Genomic DNA, 16,451 nt, shown 5'->3' with positions numbered 1-16,451 from the left:
ATTGGCGTGTGCGTACCTTATGAGTTCTGATTGAAACGTATGCTTCCAAGCTTCACTGCACAATAATCTTAAGTAGGACGTTCACGTTTTTATGTACTACGCGTTTATCTTCCCTTTTTCTTTGTTCACGCGTAGTAGCCTCGTTGTGTACCACGATTTAATTCTGAGTTTTTTTTTTTCGCGCTTTATGAAGGATAGCGTATTTTCTTGAAAATGTTCACAGGTGCGATGTTGTGTTCGTGTGTTATGCAATCGTGTTATTTGCAGTGCGTTCTAGACCGCAGTAGAAGCAGAGGCCTTTTTGTGAGGCTACGTATCCTTTAGCCTCTGATCCCGCTCCTGCGCCATCAGGTAGGACAAATAAAAAGTTAAATTTAGGTACAGGTCAAGTTATTCTTTTATTTTTGTGCGAGTGCGCGCGCGCCTGTCTGTCCGTGTGAATCGGCTGTTAATGAAGTTTTTTCTACAACGTGGAACGACTTGAATCGGCGCTGAAGTCCTGAAAACAGTTTTTCATAACTCCCAATGTAAACCGGATTATAGCACTCGCTGGCCCTAATATTCGATTGTTTTACTCTTACCGTTAGGTCAAGTTTTAACTATCGTGAGCTATGCGGAAGCGCAAGTCAGTCCTCGTACTAAATGTGACGCACAGCGTACTTTTTTTTTCTTTTTTTTATCGCGGTGCACGTTACTTGCTATCTGCGGGGTGACCGCGAAAATAGTTCAAATGGGGGTGGGGGTGTATCTAATAATTGGCAATTTGTGGAATCCCAATTTGTAGGTTTGACTTCTACAGACCCGAATATTGGCCAGTTCATTTTTCGTTCCAATCCAGTCAATAGTAAATACCTATCTCAGTCAAAATGCTACGTCCGCATAGAATGCAGCTATATTTAAAGAGAGAGAGAGAGAGAGAGAGAGAGAAATTAACAAGATATTGCTTGCCGAGAAAAACCGCGCAGCAACAGGACCACTAAAAGACGAGAGAACACAGCCGCGTGTTTCAGTGATCCCGTTACTTCGCTGTTCTTTCTCGGAATCTTCACTAAAACGCAAATTCGGGTCATAGTTGGCCTTGCATAATAGGTAATCACAGCATATTAGACAAGGGAAGACTGCAGACTTCTGCATGTTTTGTTTGTGTGGTCGTGGCTTGTCTAATGCACTGCTATTTTTAATTTTTTTCGGAATGTTGCTCAACGAACTAGCCCAACTTCGCAAGAGATATCACTGTACCAGTTTATGGAGCCTTTAAATAGATCCTAAGAAAATTTTTACAACGTGCCTAACGTTACTTTGTCCCCAGATGCTCTATTTTGACACCGACATGTAAGCGTCAGGCAAAGACCATAACGCTTTAGTTCCATCGCAAACAGCCAATTGTGTCTATAAATTCTGGCGCACTATAGGTAAACTTTCGCTGTGTTGACGACATGCGATGCAAGCTACAAAGACCGGCAAGATGATATTCCCGCCCTGTCATGAAATCGTTGAAATGACCGCAGCGTAAGCGTAGTTAAACAAGCTAGAGCTTCATCGCTTGCCGCACCATCCCAGACAGCGCCAAAATAACCAAAGTTTAAATCTTGACGTGTTGGTCAAATGAGAGAAAGAAAATTATGCGCCAGCGAAAGCTCGATTGCGATCGATTTCCAATATTTTAGCGAGGCTGTCGGGGAAACAACGCTTCGTTAATGAGTAGCGCTGATCAATGATGTCATGACGGTTCGACTTTGCATGAATACGGTAATTCTTATAGCAGTGCATATTTTACACACACACGCGCGCGCGCGCGCGCACTAAAGATGCGTGATGTCAATGTTGGTGAAAAGTACGGAATATGGGGTTCGAGTACTGGTGGTCAGTACTATCGGTCATTACTGGATGTCGACTTCGAGTTTCATTCCGTACGATAAGTATAGCTCGTGGCCGGTCCGTAGAGAATTGCAGTTTGCGGAACATCTAAGACGCAAGGACTTGACGTTACGGTAACGCAGTGCTGGAGGCGCCGTCTTTTGAGATTTTCTTCGACCATAGCGTGGGAGAAACGTATTTATGTCGCATTTTTGTTCCCAACCAGCATAAACAAAAGAAGAATAGAAGCTAAAGAAATCCGCTCTATTCTAATGAACGTTGCTGCCGACGTTTTCCCGCCCCAGCAGATAGAATCTTGGCCCTTTACAAATAAAGTTCTGTTTGCTCCATAGTTGATTTCGTTGTCACTAGGTAGCGCCACCAGAGCTACTGTGCACGTCTGCGTCATCGGCATATTCTGGTATTCCAGTAAACAGTGATGCGTTTTACTGGCTTCCTAATACTATCTACTATTGAATTTGCCTCTAAGGCATTGTCAGACGATATTTTGAGCAGTTGCTGGGTGCAGGATCATGACTGGCGATGCCATCCCGCAGGTATCAGACTGTATCGATGATGATAACTCTAAGCTTGGGGATTGACGACAAGGCGACGTCAATGGGCGTATCGAAGATATCAACGTGATATAACAGCTAGCGACGTCACGGATAATGTATTTAGAACTGCCACTGACATTAGGCGTATGTACATGATGCTGACCACGCTCTCCAGATATCCGCTAAGCAGGCCGCCATGTTATTCGTGATATCAGCACAAGACAAACCGACACGAAAGTAGGAACGGGTAACGTCGCACAACAAATGATCTCTGTCTGAAAGCGTTTGAAAGATAACGTTATCGATTTTTTGCACAAACGTCTGCTTGCAATTATTTGCTTCAAATTATTCCGAATCCACCACTGATGCTCTGGAGCTTTCCTACGTTTAAAATTTCACCGGGAGGCGGAAAACAATGTGATTAAACAACTGCGACTTTGGAAACTTTGGTAAATAACGTCGACATTCCTTGGCCCTAAGAACAAAGTATGTCCGTCTTCTCAGCGTGTTATAAATTGAAGAGTCTCGTAGACAAGTCTATAGCTTCTTTACCATTAGACTGGCGGCACCGTATAACCTCAGTAGTATCCGCAGCCTCTGCCAGCCTATTATTCATACAGAAGAATGATCCGTATGCGAATACAACAGCTGCTTTTTAAAGGTAATAAAAGAAAGAAAAAAAATCTGCCGGCGCAGCAGTTGTAAAGCATAATTTTCATTGTTTGCAAACTTAAAAATCAATCTTACATCATGGCAAAAGAAACAAAGAGAGAAAAAAAAAGAACGATATGAAACAAACAACCTTCAATGCAGCTTCGCTTGATCGGACGAAACGCCAGCAAAGCAATCCATCACGAAAGGCCACTAGCTTGATATATATATATCACAATGAAACGACGTGTGTGTTTGTGTGTGTCCCTATATGGGTGCGTTAAGGGATGGTGTTGGTAAGAGGCTTATCAATTGAACAGCTTGCTTTCGAAGCCCCGTTGCAGATTTTCCAAGCATGGAAGGCGCCTTTGTTTCTACATGAGGTTTCAGACTAGATATGCCTTAAAGCCCTGTCAGTCCTGTCAGCAAAAAAAAAAAAAAAAAAAAAAAAAAACCGCTCCCTCGAATGACGCGACATCTCATGTTGGGGTGAATGAATTGCAAGTCTGCAGTTTTACGTGGGGCTGAAATCACAATTTGATCATGAGGACACGCCGTATAGCGGGAGACTCCGGATTAATTTCGACCCCCAGGGGATCTTTAACGTGCCCGCGATGCACGTGTCACGGGCACTTTTGCATTTCGCCCCCCATCGAAATGCGGACGCCGCGGTGGGTGTGGTGTTGGCAGGTGCGTTGCACCGGCGTCTCTCAACAGGAATGTTGATATTAAAAATAATAGGGCAGACGAATTTAGCTGCCGTTCGCCTTTTCTTTCCGTTCTTCCCGGAACAATGCCAGCGGAGGCATCGTCCAAGAATGAATCAGATGCTGTGACGTGGCCACAGCGGAAAGAGATATACGTATATAAATAAGGAAGAAAACAAGTAGAAAAAATCGCGAATCAATTTGCTCTTGTTTGTTCAGATCCAATTATTTTGCTGTCATTAAGGACCAAATGGCACGGGAAGTTCACGTCCAATTATACAGATTTAGACTCACCATTTTTGTTTCGTTCAGTAAGATGTGCTCCATTTTTTTTCTTCGCAAATTTTTTGCGAGATGCTGAGTTGAACACGTGCATGTTAACACCGCATATCACGCCCCGTGATGGCATACCGCATCTTTATTTTAACCTCTCCTATTTCCCCAACCTCAGTAGGGTTTAGTGGGCCGATGAGCCATCCAGTTTTTAGGCACAAAGAATGACGTTGTGGCGAGCAGATACGTCATAGAATCTGATTAACACGTGACTTGCTCTTCTTCTGCGTCTTTCGCTACTACGAGTACTTGTTCGTACACGACGTTGCGATCTTACTTAAGTGGACACTGAAGAGAAGCAATGAATGAAATGACGCTTTTACTTTTTTTCTACGAAAGCCCTATCTGCATTTTTAAGTGTCTAAGGGTAGATTGTCGGCTGAGAAGGTGGACGCCGAACTTGGAAGCTATAACTCCCTCTCCCGAAAAAAAAAATTACCAGTGACGTCATTTTGACGTCACATACTTGGCGCTATTTTCACGTATTTGAGTCGTTTTTGTGTGGGAAAACTAGACAAAAGGTTGGCAGGTGGAGCCTGTGCTTGCACCAATGCATGCTATGTAGTCTTTCTTTTTTAAGTTTTTGGCACACAGTTAACTAGCTCAAAGCGGACGCTGTCAAACTCTGTGACGTCATGGAGGGGTGGTGCAGGAAGTTGAAGGTGGAGTCACCGCCAGTCGTTCCTTCTACGCAACTTTCGCAACAACAATCCCCCGCCCTCTCACAATAATGACTGGTTTGTCGCGATTCCATAATTGCGTAACCCATCAACTTATCTCGACTTGACATTTTTTTTCGTTTGCGTTCCTTCACGAACGCGATTGCCGAAGGCCGCAATGTAAACGTTTTGATAACAACACGTGACCTGCGCCATCTACCGCGCCTATTGCTACAATTCTTTCATGCGTGACGTCATGATGTTCTCTCCAGCGCGCGTTGAATATGAACAGATCCATGTGCCGTCCACAGTTTAAACTACAAACGCGATGATAGATAGGGATTGAGGGAGCGCGCGCAGAGAGAGATAGACTCACACAAATTGTTTTGGCACATTGCTAAGCAAAATTCGCGTAGTTGTACAAGATACCCCAGCGTTTCGAGTACAGGGAGCACAAGGAAGAATGTTAACGTGCACGAGACACCAAAACAGGAGGTGGTTAAACCAATGTGACGTCACGTGAAGCTATGCGCTAGATACCACTGAACTAGATACCACCTGAAGTACAGTCAAAATGTGAGCTTAGTCAGATAAAGATCTGTAACGCGAAGGAAATGGTGATAGAACAATCGAATAAGATTATCGGCGTAATTACAGCAACAGCTTTCAAAGTGGCTTACTTGGCGGCAACAAATTCTTTTATTTTTTTCTAGTTATTAGAACAAATTCGCGCGGGTGCACTTTTTGACTGTACGTTTGGGTTAACACCTCGGCCTTTCTGGGTTAGCTTGGCGGATCTGTCAGCTGTACTTTGAGCAATGATTTTCCTTTTGTTTCGGTCAGTCATTCTTGAAACGATGCTTCTGTGTGTTTAATGAAAACCACAGATGTGCACGTGTGTGTGTTTTAGGGGTACCACAGCGGGAAAAAAAAAGAGGGCAGTGTGCGCGTGTGTTCGTGGTATACGAAATACCAAGTACGCTGGACGCTGCCAAGAACGCGTGACTGTACGCAGTTTGAGCGATGCTTAAAAGCTGCCACTCTCGACTGGGAAGAAACGATTGGACCAGAACAAATTTAGGTCGAGAACACGGAATATTGGTGAACAATTCAAGCAGCTGAGAGACCGCGAGAGGGTTGAATGTCGAGGTGTCAACATGCTATAGCAGTACGAGTATGACAGCGCTCTTTGTCACATAGCCATCAGGAAGTTTATGTGCGTCGGCTTAAACTGAAACGCCAATTGGTCAAAAAGCACTCCGTGAGAGAAACGCGCGCTTCCTGTAATTCCTGTCTAGTGTTAATTGTCCGGTTAGTTTTGAAGGAACGAAGAACAAACGAAGCTTCGAAGAAACGCATGAACCTAAAAGTATTGCAGATTTTTCTAACCGAAATCTAAAATCTTGCATATCTTGAAGCAGCGTAATAAAGGATGAATGGCAGCGTCATGGAATAATTTGATTAATTTTGATGAAGAGATAATACAATATGACATGATATCCGCTTCAGCGTATACCTTTTAGCGAACATTACGATGGCCGAAATGACGAATGAAGCGATGAAAATGGTTAAAGTACATCGCAAGTGACAGAAAAATTATTCAATAATAAATACGAGTAGGCTATGCTGCAACGAGTGCAAAAGGGGCAAGGAGGTATGAGAGGGTATACGCGTACGGCTGTCGCGTTCATAGTGGCTGTTTCACGACACGGCGATGCGCATGCGCCGAAAGGTTAGACAGAACGTGGATAAACACACAAACAGCACAGAACAAATAAACTGCGTACATCTCTACGACTGCGTACGAAAGAGCAAGTATCGCTCTTCCTCTACGGACGTGTATAATTTTTTTTTTTCTGTAATGCTCGTAGACACAAATTATACGTCACAACCCTATACATGACGTCACAGCCGTCAACGACGACACAACGTAACAAGGACTCACCGGGAACTCGTCATCGGCTCAAACAATTAATTCAGACAGTCCATAGAAAGTCCGTAAAGGTCTTTCGGTGAGGTCTATAGATCGTCTATAGAGATTTCTATTGAGGCGAGAGAACGCCCTTCTATGGACTTTGTTGCGCGTGGCTACAAAGCGCACGTGCGCAAGCTATCGCCGTACGGAGGGCAGTGTGCCGAAAGATAGATTCAGAGGGCATTAGCACTCGATAGAAAGGTCTATAGACAACCTGTAGTCTTGTGGCTCTTCACTTTCGGTAGGCTAATGCCTCTCTGCAAGTTGCTTGGTAGTATATAGATCTAATAGACCAAAGAAAGTATACAGTTGTTGAAAGAGATTTTAGCTGCAGACCTGACTTATACCTCATATAGCCAGAAGGGTAGGTTTATATATGGCCTTTCATTTTTGGTCAACTAACGTCTTTCTGCAAGTTCCGAAGTATGTAAACCATGATAGACCAAAGAAAGTAGGCATTTCTTAAATCCTTCGCGCTTAGATGGTATATATGTAGTATATGCATATACTTTCAATAGCTAGAAGGAGGTCTATATATGGCCTTTCTCATTTTATCAACTAATCTGTTTCAGCAGGTTGTTTGGAATTATCGAGACCAGGATAGACCAAACGAAGTATACAATTATTAAAGTCTGTTGCCCGAAGACAGTATATAGACTTTACTTGTAGCCAAAAGAAGAAATGCACGGAAATGCTATTTAAAATAGTTTACAGGATGCCTAGAGACAATCTGTAGGCTTCTTGTAGACCGCTTTAAGTCATCCCGTTCAAGACTACAATTAATATATAGACAATCTATAGACTGTCCGAGTTATTCCACGCTTGTCGGGTTCTAGAGGAGGCGAGGAGCGAGTGAAAACCTGACACGTATAACGACGGAGGCCTTCCACGGGAACCTAAAACGGTTCCTCGTAAGTCACATCAACTTCATATCTCCTGAAGTTTCAGTGAAATTAGTGACGCAGGAAGCGATGATAACGTGCTGGCGACTCGGCGCTGCGGAAAAGAGTTGCTCTCAAAAAGCTCATCAAGTAATTGATCAATTTGAAGCGATTATCGATTCCTCTAGTAGAGCCAAACACGTCGATACGTCGAACGCGATAAAGAAAGCTCGACCGGAAAGTGTCGATACGTACCAATCGCGCAGTCTTAGACTTGGTAGGGTGAAAGTAGGCCTTGTTCGCGAGAACCACCTACCACACGAAGCAGCTACGCTGGAATATTTAGCAAGCAGAGTAAGCGGTTGTGTTCCACCTTGCTCGGATATTCACCGGCTCCTAGCAGGTCGTAGTGCGTCTGATTGGCTTGGCTAATTTCGGGTGCTTTATATAGTCTGCCCCAATATAGAGCAGAACGCCCCACCTTGCCTTCCACAACAGTTAATATTCTCCATTTTCGCGGCGGAATTGAAAGATTTCACGCGACATTCTTCATATGGACTACTTACCATGCAGCAGCATGTGGTGCTCGGATTCACACTTGTGTAGTTACCGATCGATGATCAATTCAATTTTACCTTTTATAGTGGCGGCTACTTTAAGTTGTGTGCTTTCGTAGATGTTCCACGCTAGGTGAAAAAAAAAGTCATCTTCAACGGCAATTTGGCAGTGCGGAATGTTCGCTACATCGAGAATTCCCAGTCTCTTTTTATTTCAATACAGCGAAATCTTTCTCGTATTTGCGCGTTGGAGCGTTAAAAGACTACAAATTTGACCGGTATGCGGAGGCCCTCGATCCATCTGAGTTTGATACATCGACGTTTGGCGTAGTGATTGGTAATACTAGTACAGAACCTGTTAGCGACAAATAACGAGATGCGCCTCGCTAAACCCACTTAACAAATACGGACGTTCATACCGCACATGACAAGCTTTCCAAGGAACATCAGTAAAACGCGACATGATTCATAGCGAGCAGTCTTACGACCCTTTAGGCAAGATCATGCCTTTAACCACTACACAAGGCCTACTTTAGCAAACAAAAATTTGTGTGCGCAAGAGTGGCTGGTAAGGTTAAGAGGTGGCCAATTACAATGTCGTATAAACTGACGGTGGTGAACGGCTAACCATAAATGAGTCTCACAAAGTAAAAGCTTCGTGAATCCGGTCCCGAGTTCTTGGACGTATCGAAAAGCTCTCTGAAGAGTTTGAACTTCAGCGTTAGGCCTCACGGCTGTTGCGGCAGATGAAAGAGTAAGGCATGATAAAAATAATGGAAGTTCATTTGTCAAAGCTCGAATGTACGGGAAAAAGCCAGTTAACGAAGCCGTCAAACTCGTTCTAGTTTCCAAAAGGAAAGTCGCGACGTGCCTCGTAATACCCGTAGTCGACAGCGATCCGTTGGGACGCGTTAATATCGGGAAAATGGCATCTATCTTTGACTTGCCGTTCTTCATTTCAGGTTTGTAATACGACGACCAGGTTCTTCTAATTACGATACGCAGATTTATGGCCCTTGTTATAAATGCGCCACGGTCGCCCTGCCATTGCAGTTCAGCTTGATTTTACCATGTATTACCGCAGCGGTCAAGAGAGAATCATTTCGTAAAGACATTGTAATTAGAATTGAAGAGAAAGAGTTAAGCTTCTTTTCTCCCATCATCTAATGACTAATGTGTTCCGTTACGAAAGGGAAAGTTGATTGCGAGCTTTAGTCTGCGACATTTGTCGTGAGGTTGTTCTTTTTTTCCTTTTTCTCCCCCCCCCCCCCCCCCCCCCACACCTCCTTTTTTCCTGCTGTATCGTAAGCACGTGTTCAAACGTTTGCTTAAATTTATAGCAAAAAACTGGACGCTTTGCCGCTTGGTTTGGTCTGCATCTACGGCAAAATGAGCGCGCTTTTGTTGGCATACGTAGGCATTACGAGGACACAGGCAACGTTTTGTATGCCTTAGGCATTGAACGCGCTGTTTTTTGCCCAAAACACAACAGTAAGAATGCGGAGCGCGACGCACAACACACATACCACGATGTGAGAACTGCTTATACCAGGTAGTACAGCGATGTATTTATAAGATACACGTAGTGACAAAGTGCTAACAACTCGCTATCAACGAAGTGTTACAAGGTTGCTATATACTGCTTCGTTCTGAGCTAAAAGTAGCGCGTTTATTACCGGACACTACAGAGTCAACCGGGTTTCATTTACAGCCTTGCTAGCTTGTCCCCTTTTCGAATTAACGTGCTGTTTTCTAGGATGAAGCAAAGCGCTAATGACTCGGGACACGCCAGATACTTCGCAAAGCTCCAAATAGCGACTGCTCATTTCAGATACTGTGATGATGCAGCTAAACACGCCGCTGGCAGCGAAGTGTTAACAATAGTTTACCAGCAAAAGGCCCCATGTCGATAATGTTTCAATTTGTGCTACGAAATAGCGCCTCCAATATTGGGCAATGTACAACCAACTGGCCTCAACCGCAGCCTTGTATAGTGCCCATCAAAAAAAAAGGCCATAAAATAGGGCGTTGCCAACGGGCATTCGACATACGACGCTACAGCTTTCCTGCCTCCTGCGCCACTCATGTCCTCGCCTCTCTAAACGCCCGACTGGCGCTGTCAAAGAGACGTTCCGTGTGGTTAGCTCTTCACAGTAAGCCTCGCGAGCAAGAGCGATCGCGTCAAAGCGCTCGCTGTCAAGCCCGTCAATGCATGGATGATTGTGCCCTCCAAGAAGCAAGCGCGTTTGTTCGAACACAGCGCCGGATTTGCGGCGCATGAAGCCTAGCTCCACGCGAGGCGCTACAATGTGGCTGGCGCGCCGAGCCAGAGCGCCGTCGAGGTGTTGCGACGCGGGACCGTCAGGCCGCCGGCTTGCTACGACGAGAACTGAGGCGAAGTATTCCGCGTCGACCACGTCGGTTGCTGTTGCTGTGACGTTGTTGCCAGCTTTCGGCCACCCTGACTTGGCCGCTCGGGGCGCGCGCAAAGCGCGCGCGCACGCTAACACCGCCATTTCAGGTTCCACCATGTAAAAACGGCCCACAGTATCTGGCACTCTCATAGCACCGTGTCGAGGATGGCCAGTGACTTCATCACGTTCTCGTCCTGGAAAAGAGAAGTGGTGCCAGTTGAGCGAACGTCAAATAAATCAATGAATGGTCGCGCCACAGAGGCCACGGACAGGTACCCTGGTGAGACAATCGAAATATTCAAGATTGAGTGTGCATTCCATTTAGGTAGCGGCGTTATCCAAACAGGCTTTATTTGTGAATGAACATTAATGTGTCGAGGGATGAATTGTGACTATCAGCGCTTAACAATGTTTTTCGCTTAACTATACAGGGTGTTTCACTTAACTTGGGCCAAACTTTAAAGTTATGCACGTGCTACGTAGCTGGACAGAACCAAGGTAATGTTATTTGCCATCGCTTGAAGATACTCAGATTACTCTTGCATTACGATTAATTACATAATTAGTCTTAATTCATTAATAAATTTCTCAGATATTATAATTAGATAAAAAGTGTCAATGAGAAAACTGTAGAGCAACATATTATGACAAACTCCCGATATGGCTTTCTGTTGCTCAATACGTGCTACATAAAAGTGTTTTTCCAAGCGTGAAAAAAGCCCGCGAATACACGCAAACTGCCTCGAGCGGCCAGTCGCGCGGCAAGTTTGCGTGTATTCGCGGGCTTCTTTCACGCTCGGAAAAGCACTTTTATGTAGCACGTATTGAGCAACAGAAAACTGTATCGGGAGTTTTTCATAATATGTTGCTCTACAGTTTTCTCATTGACACTTTTCTTCTAACTATAATTGAGAAGTTTATTAATTATTTAATACTAATTATGTAATTAGGCGGAATGCAAAAAATAATGTATCTCCAACCGACGTCAAACAACATTTTTGGTTGTGTTCAGCGACGCAGCATTTGCATGTTTTTAAAGTTTGGCCCAAGTAAAATGAAACAGCCTATATACCAATATAGAAAACATGCTGCCATGCGTCACCGTACCAAGTTATGAAGACCATTGGCGGCTGGTGAGTAGCCAGAAAATATACAGAGTGTCTTCATGCAGGAGCGCCTAAGTAGTTCTTAATATGATAAAAGGTCACACCTGGAGGCAGGTCGGCACTTTTGTGCGAGAGTTCCTCTTTGAAGCTTACCTTTAAGCAAGTTTCGATGAACTCGTCGATCGTCACAACTCCGTCTTGATTAAGGTCCAGTTTCTGCGGAAACATAAGACCCGTCATGACACTTCACGTCATTTAGAAACGTTCATCAGTGGTGGTGAGCAAACATCACGCGACTTGTGATTGCGACATGTGGGCAAGGAGAAAGCAGCGGTTAGAGTTACTATAACGGGCATGAAAAATTCGTTTAGTCCTTTTGTACGCTCATCGGGTTGACATTTATTTTTGAAACTGACATATTGTGCATCCCAAGCGTGTGTTTGGGATGACTTACATTTGCTTTATAACTCGATGTTCTTGATTGGTTAACTATTGCGACAGTGAAGTCGAAGAGAAAGAGAACCATTTCCACCCCCGAACACGACAGGCAACAGATCTGAACTGGACCTGTCTTCTATATATCGTCTCTCGTGAATACAATGGTCTCTACGTAAATAATGTTTAAAACAATAAACCTAAACAATATTACGTATAGCATTATGGGCAAATAATCTCCAAGACGTTTCGTGTAATGTACTATAAGATGTTGGAATACAGTTGCCAAGTGCACGTTCTCGCGATGCTTCATTGGCAGTTTAATCCTCCGGAACTCAATGTAGCTAACGTGTCACGACCGCATACACAAGTAATTAGTCCTTATTTTTTCCTAAAGCCAACTATATTTTTTCAGTCATGTGTCTTGTGGCGTCGCCACGCAAACTGGTTGATTTGTTCAAGTGCCAACCTCTAGCAGTGCGTTGGTATCAGTCACCAGCCCTTCAGCCGACTATGGTCAGCGCTTCATCACATGATGCTAGTTCGATCTACGTTACGACTAGAGTCGGAAACACTAGGAAATTTTCAATATATAACTAACGCAAAAAAAGAAAGAAAAAAATGCTAATTTAATGGTTTTCTACTCAGTACGTAAGCTTGGCTCTGCCGCATTGTTGATACACCTGCAGCGGTGCACGCTTTACAGGAGACACGATGTTCTTTTTTGCTTTGACGAAAACCGAGCAGATTAAGAAATAAAATAAAATCGTTAGATTATCAAGGCCGTAGTTGCCACTCAGAGTATATTTGAAAAAGGTTTGTAGTTGTCTCATCCGAACCATATGGTACTGTAGTCAATGGGGAGATACTATAACTCGCAAGTTAAAGATGCAACGCCCGTCTGAATCGCTTACCTGGAAGACCCTGTTGGCGTGGTCCCTGACGGAGTCCGGATCGTCATCGTCTGGCCCTCCGCTTCCCGCCCCCGCAGAGGAGGCCCCGCCCCCCGTGCTAGACGAGGGGTGGGCGTGGTGGGGGGCGCCCACCAGGCTGTGGATGGAGACGATGATGTCCGTCATCTCGTCGCGCGAGATGATGCCGTCGCCGTTCAGGTCATACAGCTGGAACGCCCACCGCAGCTTGTCCACGGGCGCTCCGCGCGAAAGCGCCGACAGGCCCACCACGAAGTCCTGCGCCCACCCAAACGACGCCCACTCACCCTTTGACAAGCATAGTGTGCTGGGAAAGTTGCGTCCTGGAGAAGTTACGCAAAACGAAGGGCAAGCTGAAGATGGAAGACCAGGAAGCGTGCGCCATGTCCTGGCTTCCATACTAACCTCATCCTTCGTTTTACGCGCCTTTCTTTAGAATCAATCGATGACGGTCGTCTAAAAGTGACAACATAGTAGCACAAGATGACGGACCAATGTACGCCCAATGTTGGGACACACTGGGTCACATTGGGTTACAAACAACAGGACATTGAGCTGACTTCCAAATGAAGTTTATCGAAAAAAAATAAACACACATATATACCTTTTTATGCGCCACCTGGCTTACTAAGACAGAGACACGGTAGCAAAAAAAAAATAACAAGAAACTTAAACAAAAACAATGTAAGGCTAAAAGCATGTGTTCACACGGTCACATATCATCAGGATTGGGGATAACAAATGCGAGAGATATCCAATTTCTTCACTTGTTAGTGGCAATCGACGGTTGACTTACACAGTCGTCTTGAAGGTGACAAATGTGAACCGCTTCAGTAATCTCAAGGTTGAATTGAATATGATTGCAGGAGAGAATGTTCCAGTGGTACTTTATGCACATGCCTATCTCGCTCAGAAGGATCAGTTCGAGGAACGAAAGGCAAAAGTCTCCGTGTCAAATGAGTAATGTGACGAATCGGGTTAGCATCAATACGCGTGATATTAAATGTTGGTGCTTCTCTTTGTCAGTTCCTCGAAGTTTTGTCCTTGTCCAGCCCGATTCCCGGTGTAACAGTGAAGACCATCTTAGATAAAGTTTGGATAAGTTGGTCTGACATCGTAGCCGCCTAGTGAAGACCATCTTAAATAAGGTTTGGATAAGTTGGTCTGAGAGCGTAGCCGCTTAGTCAAGAACATCTTAGATAAGGTTTGGATAGGTTGGTCTGACAGCGTAGCTGCTTATTGAAGACTGTCTTAAATTGTTTGTTCGCTGTTTTTATTTCTTATTTTGCAACATCTCTGCACATAGTCAGTGCAATGCTGGGCTTGGGGTGGCGTGCTGTGTTAAGCCCATGATAGACTGTTCTTTCGGTCATCCAGAAGAGCAGTGACGGCGAGACAGCACTCAGGCTGTACGCAGGATGCGAAGTTCGAGTGGATTCTGCGAAACATAGCATCTTTGTTTGCTTCTACAGCGTACCACTGCCGTTGCGGCCTACCGTAGCCGCTCCTCAGGTGCATAGCTTATACTGAAGGTAGGTAAAATCAAGGTGTTGAACACAATGTGTTAGTCAGAAGGCACTGTACATTATTCGGGGCGTGCCAGGCATGGACATGTGTACCAGTGTACTGCATGCTACTTTTCGCCTCCTCGAATAAACAACATTCTTAATGATTTGCGAGTGATCGTTGACTTATCCAACGCGATACGCCTTTTATTGGTTAATAAATGAATATGGTAACAAACGAAACAGAGTGCAAACTCGATATTCGACATTTCAGGTGGCAAACTTTGCACAGGAAAACAAGTTGCCGCATCACTCACCTGGAAGGTTATTGTACCGTTGTGGTCCTGGTCGAACGCCTGGAACAAGTAGTGCGCATACTGGCTAACATCTGCGAGAAAAAAATGACACGTGCCCGACGTGAATCTTTTTGCTTTCGTGTAGTGCTCATGGTAATTGGGTGCAGCGCGTAAAACATAAGCAACGTTGATCTCGATAACGCATACTACTAGTAGTGAGTAATTGTTTGTTTACTAAAATAAATGAAATAATAATCCAAGAGGAAGGGAACTACTGCTAACAGCACAGGAACTGTCAAGGCAGCTGGTACTTGAACGGCGGTCAGCAGTACGGAAGAGGGAAGTAAAAGGAGAGAGAGGGGATAGTCATGAGGATAGAGTAAGAGAAGGGAACTACTTACATAAATACAACAAAGCGACTAGGTACGAGTTTGCCCATAATTTACTTCTCAAGCAACTTCCTCAAGAGAGTTGGCGATATAAGCTCCGCCATGAACTGGACCTGTTGAGCGATAGTATACCATATACGCGTATATGCAGCTAATATTCGCATGCCGGTCCTTCGGCAAAAAAAGAGTCGCACATTAGCCTTAATATGTCAAGCATGGAAAGTGGTAAGTAGTGTGCTCTTACGTATCGGAAAGAGCGTCAAACAAAAGTGCGTGTACACGGCTCCATCTGTCCTACGGCTTTTCTGAACAACACCTCCTTATCCGACGAGTTTTTAAAATGTTTCCAACAGGTTCAAAGAACAACGTTCCGCGCTGCCATCATTCCCAACCGTCATCCTACGGAACGGTTGATCTCGAATTACACGTGTTCCCCACATAATTGTGCCCAGGCTGTTTCACCAGCGTAAGTTGCGTGTGAGAGTCGACGCAGGGAGTGTTCAGTGTTTTGTTTTAGGGAACGACTGCTATTGGATTATCCTCTTTCCTGTCCTGCCTTTCGCTGTTGACACCGGCTACAGTTCACCTAACAATACGTTTTTCTCTGGGCTAATTGGTTTACACTTATACATGTGACAAAAATGGCAGACCCAGGTAGCGTTTGACCTGTGTTTGCTCTATTTCGTCCCATCTAAGGTATGCGCTTGTTAACCCACTTATCTTATTTCGCCTCTGAGCTTGTTCGTTACTGCTCGCTGCCTCGTGAGACAATGTTCCTGTTTACGCTCGCACTTCTAACAAGGAACACATTACCTCCGTGTGGGAAGAACTGTGCGTAGATTTCCTTGAAGGTGTTCTCGTGTACCACACCAGTGGGACAGACCTGCACCGCCGAAGGAGCGAGACAGTCAGTGAAATGGCCAGCAAAATGCCACATTTCATTTCGTGGTATTGACATCAAAGGCCGAAAATCCCGTGAAGGGCATCGAATGAGGGCATCACAAAAGGGGCATCACATAAAGGACAACACATAAGGGCTGAGGTTTCAATTATTTAGAAACGATGAATCGTACAGCCCACAGGAAGCACTTCGAACACAAAGGACACGCCTATAAAGCTGAAGAGATAGCTCAACAATGTGAAATAGCTTCCAAAGCCGACAGCCCAATACGGGCCGAAAACACATTATTATTAAAA

General features: G+C 44.7%; 1 protein-coding gene across 1 annotated transcript in view; it reads right to left on the bottom strand.

Moving 5' to 3' along the window:
* Positions 1–9,545: 9,545 nt before the first annotated feature.
* The window catches only part of LOC119457888 (Kv channel-interacting protein 1), a 313,549-nt gene continuing 306,643 nt past the window's right edge, over positions 9,546–16,451 (bottom strand). Inside the window, exons 4-8 of the mRNA XM_037719651.2 lie at positions 16,068–16,137; positions 14,887–14,957; positions 13,047–13,322; positions 11,851–11,913; positions 9,546–10,785 (exon numbers count right to left, since the gene is read on the bottom strand). Of these exons, the coding sequence (XP_037575579.1) occupies positions 10,738–10,785; positions 11,851–11,913; positions 13,047–13,322; positions 14,887–14,957; positions 16,068–16,137 (528 nt within the window). The 3' untranslated portion in view covers positions 9,546–10,737. The remainder of the gene's footprint in view (positions 10,786–11,850; positions 11,914–13,046; positions 13,323–14,886; positions 14,958–16,067; positions 16,138–16,451) is intronic.

This window comes from Dermacentor silvarum, chromosome 7, assembly GCF_013339745.2.
Source record: "Dermacentor silvarum isolate Dsil-2018 chromosome 7, BIME_Dsil_1.4, whole genome shotgun sequence".
Classification (NCBI taxonomy): Eukaryota; Metazoa; Arthropoda; class Arachnida; order Ixodida; family Ixodidae; genus Dermacentor; species Dermacentor silvarum.
This window is presented reverse-complemented; position numbering and strand designations above follow the sequence as displayed.